The sequence below is a fragment of the Teleopsis dalmanni genome, chromosome 2 (assembly GCF_002237135.1).
Source record: "Teleopsis dalmanni isolate 2A chromosome 2, ASM223713v2, whole genome shotgun sequence".
Lineage (NCBI taxonomy): Eukaryota > Metazoa > Arthropoda > Insecta > Diptera > Diopsidae > Teleopsis > Teleopsis dalmanni.
The window spans coordinates 57,355,857-57,362,481 of NC_051847.1; the positions used below are offsets into that span (position 1 = coordinate 57,355,857).

General features: G+C 29.4%; 2 protein-coding genes across 2 annotated transcripts in view; one reads left to right on the top strand and one right to left on the bottom strand.

Annotated features, from left to right (window-relative positions):
* The window catches only part of LOC119682867 (probable cytochrome P450 301a1, mitochondrial), an 11,409-nt gene extending 6,597 nt beyond the window's left edge, over nt 1-4,812 (top strand). The window contains exons 2-8 of the mRNA XM_038096397.1: nt 1,734-1,884; nt 3,151-3,263; nt 3,336-3,529; nt 3,589-3,790; nt 3,924-4,086; nt 4,157-4,618; nt 4,684-4,812. Of these exons, the coding sequence (XP_037952325.1) occupies nt 1,734-1,884; nt 3,151-3,263; nt 3,336-3,529; nt 3,589-3,790; nt 3,924-4,086; nt 4,157-4,618; nt 4,684-4,791 (1,393 nt within the window). The 3' untranslated portion in view covers nt 4,792-4,812. The remainder of the gene's footprint in view (nt 1-1,733; nt 1,885-3,150; nt 3,264-3,335; nt 3,530-3,588; nt 3,791-3,923; nt 4,087-4,156; nt 4,619-4,683) is intronic.
* A 420-nt stretch (nt 4,813-5,232) lies between these two features.
* On the bottom strand, nt 5,233-6,247 carry LOC119682868 (adenylate kinase isoenzyme 6 homolog). Its single transcript, XM_038096398.1, has 3 exons — nt 5,998-6,247; nt 5,635-5,786; nt 5,233-5,570 (listed from the first exon to the last, which is right to left on the bottom strand). Exons 1-3 carry the CDS (start codon nt 6,032-6,034, stop codon nt 5,235-5,237), a joined length of 525 nt encoding a protein of 174 aa, XP_037952326.1. The 5' UTR covers nt 6,035-6,247; the 3' UTR covers nt 5,233-5,234.
* Nucleotides 6,248-6,625: the final 378 nt, after the last annotated feature.

The following is a 6,625-nucleotide window of genomic DNA, read 5'->3' on the forward strand; positions in this document are numbered from 1 at the left end:
TTTTAAAAAAAAAAAAAAAAAAAAACATTAAGAATCAATTAACCTGAACAGAACTTTATTCTATTACAACACTATATGTTATCAATTGTAAGAGAACAAAAAAATCGCTAGTAAGCCTCCATTAACATAACCATAGCGAAGACTTATACTATGATAAAGCATATACATTTATTAATTTCTCTACTTAACAACTGATATTTGAGAGCAAAACAAAACACTAACAGGCTGCTCTATATAGCACAATCTAATATCAGAGCAGTCACTAGCCGTACAGGGCGATATGCAAATCTTAGATCAATCATCAAATAATCAGCGAAGGTTGTAAGGAATACATGAATTAGTCAAAGAGAAGGGACGGACTCTGCAGAAATCTCCTGGCTAAGAAAGTGCCCAGTTGCACTTACTCATAAAAACCTCAACATATAAAAGTTCAGATATTAAAAATTTGGATGTGCACTCTATAAGACTTTATCATAAAAAATACTCTACATACAATAGATTAATATTCTGAACCAAAATAATATTCTATGATGTCAATTTTAAGACCCACTTTTATATGACAGCGAGTCCTGAAATACGGATTTCAAAAACGAATATGTTTCTAAAGCCTGTCTGGTTTCTACAATAGATAAAAGTTGAAATGTGTCGAGTTTAGAATATGAAAGCCACTCACACCTTTATCTATTCTATTTTCACACTCTTGCTTTGGCCTACTCTGAGAAAAAGTGTTTTGTCTACAACTTGACTTCTGAAAACTAAAGAAACTTATCGAATTATGTATTTTATAGACTAAATATTAAAGATATTTTAAAAAGAATTGTTAACATAATTATTAAGAAATATTAGGAGGTCAAATAATAATGAAAAATGTTATCTATGCATTTGCAATCTCTCCACAGTCTCCAAACGAGTGCCATTCATTGACTAGCTCAGAAAGAAATATCGCTGTTTTTTAGATTCCTGGAAATAAAACCACGAGCATGTATGAATTCTGATTAAACAACTCACGTCGTTTCTCTGTGGGCGCCTCCTTTTCTAGGCACTGGGCAAAACTTGAAAAAGTATGTTACTTATCTTTATCACTTCATGATAGACTCTTAATGTATGTTTATGTTTATGAATCATATAAGACTACGTATATGTAAAGCCTTGACAAACATTGAAATGTTAATAAATAATATTACCTCAAAAATTAGATATCAAACCAAACAGCAGGCTAACACAATAATTAGATTTGCTTTCTAACATAGAATCTGAACAACTTGCATTCTAGACAGCTTGATTTATGCGATATGCTCTTAGACTAAATGAACGAAATCATCATATTTTCAACAAGAAAAATTTTCAAGTCTCATCAGATTGGTGTTAACGATCTCAATCCCACTGTTGAACTACGCCAAAATGGCTCTTCTAACTGCTCCATATATTAAGCATGCAATAAAGTTTTACTAATGTTGAAATCGTCTTTAAATGATAGACCTTATACACCAAAGTGCACTTAAACTTAAATAATGGCCTGTTGTGATACCAAGGAGTAGCGTTGTACATACGCAGACCAGCAGAATTCCCATATGCAGCTTTCAGTATGAACTTGCCAGACAATACACTTTACCTTTTACCCTATATGTACTGCTTCAAATTGATTTAAAGAAAATTGCGTTTGAAAATTTTAAAATTATATTTTAAACTATTGCATTTTCTTATTGTTCAATAATAATATCTATTTTTTACAGGCTTATGCCCATAATTGGTCAATACACAATATCAGATGTTGCAAAAATTTCCTCACTTTTACACGAACGCTACGGTCGCATTGTGCGTTTTGGAGGTTTAATGGGTCGTCCGGATTTGCTGTTTATTTACGATGCTGATGAAATTGAAAAGGTCAGTAAACTTTTATATAAAATTTTTTAATAAATTTTTATTTTTAACTCATTTTAACATTTTCAGGAGTTGAATTAAACTCTTATGGCTAATGATTGTACCAAGTGACTTCATTATAATCTGTGTTGTTAATAAGTTGAAATAAATTTGTTTGCTACTAATATTTGCTTTATATATACAAATGTATATGTTGAATTAATGTCTTTGCTACTTAACGCTTTGTTGCCGACATAAGTACAATGGTCTAGTATTTAAAATTCCAAAGCGTACACTCATCGAGTGTACGATCCATGATAGACACGTACGATGATTGTTGCAATTATTGAGCTTTCTTATAACAAATGTACTCACAATTACAAAAAATTTTCACAAACAACATTAGTACAATATGTATCAAAGTTTTATATATTAAAAACTTGATTCAAAATTATTTATTATATATATATATATATTATATGTAATTGGCAATACATTAAAATTTCTAGTTCGCATAATTATAGAGAGAAAAATTATTTTTTTAACAAGTAATTAAATACTTAATTGTATTATGGTCCTTGGACAATATCTATCGATTTAGAGAATGCCCAAAAAACTTTACCCAAAAGTTAACTTTAACCAAAAAACTATTAATATCTCGAACATCTTTCATAAAAGTAGCTGACGCCATGTATTAATTTTTAGACATTAAATATTATTTAATTTCATGCCTAATATATTTTTGCACCAAAATAGATTCGAGAATTAATGTGATTCAAAATTAGTTTGAAATTTTTTAAGGAATGGTCCGTTATTTTTTGCAAAAACCTAAATAAATAAACTAGATAAGTTTATTTATTTTTGTAAGTTAATACTATATAACCCTATTTGTTGCAAACATTATTTGCTAAAGAAATTTTAATGAATCACAACGCACTGTTTTCTTTGAATGGATGTCGGAACTAAAGTAATTACTGTTTTTTTCGTTTCCGAGATTAAAGAATCAACTCCCGAAATTATTGCATTAAAATGAAACATCCTATATAACATATCCATTATCTAAAAAAACATATATAGCCTAGATTTTTTTCCCGAATTATAACTAAAACCATCACCAACTACTCTATCTTAAGAACTGTTTTTTCACTTACCTTTCTATGAGAACTCGTACAATTTACTTCCAAGAAGAGCTATTTGCATTTTTGTTTAGTATTCACAAAAGTTATGTCCAAATTTATTCAATATTATATTTTTTAAACTTCCTTATTATTTTTCTTTTATTGCAATTAGTGCTATCGCAATGAAGGTCCTACACCCTTTCGACCATCTATGCCTAGTCTAGTCAAATACAAAAGTGTTGTACGGAAGGATTTTTTCGGTGATCTTGGTGGTGTAGTCGGAGTGTGAGTATTCATGATACTGCTTAAATAATAAATATTTGGTATATATTAAATGTTTGTAATTCTTTTAAACAGCCATGGCGAACCTTGGCGTGAATTTCGTTCACGTGTACAAAAACCGGTACTACAATTATCAACAGTCAGACGCTATTTGCAGCCATTAGAAATTGTCACTAATGACTTTTTAAAACGCTGTGAGTCATTACTAGATGACAACTCTGAATTGCCAGAAGATTTTGATAATGAAATACACAAGTGGTCCTTGGAATGTGAATACAAAAAAAATACACACCATTTATTAGATTAATTAAGAATTTTGAATTTACAGGCATTGGAAGAGTTGCTTTGGATGCACGTTTAGGTTGCCTTGAACCAAATTTAACACCCGACTCGGAACCACAACAAATTATAAATGCTGCAAAATATGCTTTACGAAATGTAGCTACTTTGGAATTGAAAGCACCTTACTGGCGCTATTTTCCAACACCTTTGTGGACTCGTTATGTTAAGAATATGAACTTTTTTGTGGAGTGAGTAATTAGAGTATGATAACAATGAAGTGCTACTATGTTAAATGATTTTACAAATAATCCTATTGATAAGATATTTAATTAATTAAGTATTTGACTTTTTGGTTTCATATAAATTATTTAATATCTGCAGAGTTTGTATGAAATACATCAAATCAGCTACAGAGCGTCTTAAATTGCAAGGTCGTAGCCAAAACGGTGAACCGTCTTTATTAGAGAAAGTTATAATGGCCGAAAAGGATGAAAAAATAGCAACAATAATGGCACTCGATTTAATATTAGTTGGCATAGATACGGTATTTTGATATATTATTTTTTTTTTTTGGATCTTTTATATTAAATCATACGATGCTTTGTTTTTAACAGATATCAATGGCAGTTTGTTCAATGCTGTACCAATTAGCTACACGTCCAGAAGAGCAGCAAAAAGTACATGAAGAACTGAAACGTATTTTACCCGATCCACAAACACCACTGACAATACAATTGCTCGATCAAATGCATTATTTAAAAGCTTTTATCAAAGAAGTATTTCGTATGTATAGTACTGTCATAGGTAATGGACGAACATTGCAAGAAGACACTGTAATCTGTGGTTATCAGGTGCCAAAAGGTGTGCAAGCTGTTTTTCCAACAATTGTCACAGGCAATATGAATGAATACGTAACTGAAGCTGCAAAATTTTTACCAGAACGTTGGCTCAAAGCTAATCAAGGAGGTTTTGATGGCAAACTTCATCCATTTTCATCGCTACCTTATGGTTATGGTGCACGAATGTGTTTAGGACGTCGTTTTGCCGATCTAGAAATGCAAATTTTATTAGCTAAGGTATGTAGAATATAATCAATATACATAAACATTCACAAAATAACAACATAAAATTTCATCTACAGCTACTGCGGAACTACAAACTGGAATACAATCACGAACCTTTACAATATGCTGTCACATTCATGTATGCACCCGAGGGACCATTACGATTTAAAATGACAAAAATTTAATAATTTTTTCACAATAAAAATTATTAGAATTGTAACAAATTATATATATTTTATATTATAAGTTATTTTTTTTAAGTGAAAGTATTTAATAAATATATATGTATATAAATATATTTAAACTGCATTTTGAATTTAAGTAGTACAATGTAGTAACAAATATAATACGTATCTATGAAATACCTAGTGTTTAACTGTGCAACTAGCAAGCATTAGCTACATTTATAAACAAATAGCAATTTAATACTTTATTAAATTATATTAGCACTCAACGAGTGCATTAGTTAAAAAATGTCATATAAAATGTACCTCTTTAATGACTGCAATATTTTGTTTATATTAGGTAGATAAAATTATTATCAACTTATACAGTGTTAATCGCAATATAATATTTTTGTGTGATGTATTGTTGCATATAACAAACTGGAGAAATAAAAACTGTCATTTTATGTTTTTTTACTTTTATTTCCTTCAAACCATTTCTTCACAACTTCAACGCTATCTTTACCACTTTCCACAGTATCGCTTAATAATTGAAACACTATTTCGACATCATATGATTCACGGGCCTCTTCCAAAATCGTACCAAATATTTCACATTCAATATTGGATTTCAATTTCTTTTCATTATAACCACGTTCTTTCAAGCGGTCATATAGTACAGAATTGCCGCAAACAACAACAAATACTGCATCAAACCACCGTTGTGGAAAAAAGTCGCAGCCATGATATTCAACTATATTGCCACCTTGCTGTATAATGGGTTCCATATAATCTAGCAGCTATATATATTACAAATTATTTTAATCATTTCTATTAAAACATATACAAAATAAATATATACACCTTATCTTCATCTAGTATGGGACAATCATATTCCTTATCATATTCTTCAACGAAATTTTTTTCTTTAGCAATTTTTGAGCAATCCAACCAATTAAGCTGCAATTCATCCGCAAGATGTGCACATATGTAAGACTTACCGGCGCCTGGGGTACCTAAAGAAATGAATTTGATTAATATATAAATAATGAAGACACTCTATTTAAAAGAGCACACAATAATTAATGCAAGCAGAATTTACTTTGTTTACTTTATACCATAAATTATTTTCAATTTAATTTCACTAGCAGTGAATTGCATTTGCACTTTAATAAAACTTTGTAACTAAATACTTTTTTATTTAAAATTATAATGATATGTAATTACCAGTTACTAATATATTTGGTTTTATTGAGTTAGGCATTTTTCTAACAACTTATATTTTTATTAAACGGAGCAATAGTAAACTTATATCCACCGCTTCATTTGTTAGTTTAGAAATCTGTCATTTCGCGATTATGTTCAACATGTGAGAAAAGGAAATATTGCTCTGAACATACCCTAAAGGAGTAATGTCAAATATAAGTTGGCATCACTAAAGTGTTGATATGTTTCGTTTAAAATTCAAAATAAATTTAAAATAGTTAATTTTTGTGATAACGTTTTTATATTTATTATAGAAATCATTAGTTTGTTTTTCAATTTTTTCTTTTGTGAACTCAGATTTTTTAATCTAAAATTATGAACACAATTTTTGTTGCGAGTTACAATAATTAATATGCATTAGTTTTCGAACTTAACAAAGTTTTCAAATTTTTACTTTTGTTATTTCGATATGCTTAAGCTAGGTAGTCTCTTTTAAATTTATTGATTCCGTCATTTTTACGCTGCTGTTGGAACATTTTCCATAATACTTTTTATGAAATCTCGAAAAACATAAACTTACATAAGTAAAAACATAAAGTTTATTTAACAAAATTTTCAAAAACTTGAAGGGGTGGCCTCTTTAATGTAT

What these genes read in the sequence shown, in the direction of transcription:
- LOC119682868 (XM_038096398.1), bottom strand. Translation starts at nt 6,034, where the DNA reads ATGCCTAACTCAATAAAACCAAATATATTAGTAACTG. An exon ending in ACCAAATATATTAGTAACTG is followed by an intron (nt 5,787 to 5,997) that starts GTAATTACATAT and finishes TCATTTCTTTAG; the next exon opens with GTACCCCAGGCGCCGGTAAG. An exon ending in CCATACTAGATGAAGATAAG is followed by an intron (nt 5,571 to 5,634) that starts GTGTATATATTT and finishes TAATATATATAG; the next exon opens with CTGCTAGATTATATGGAACC.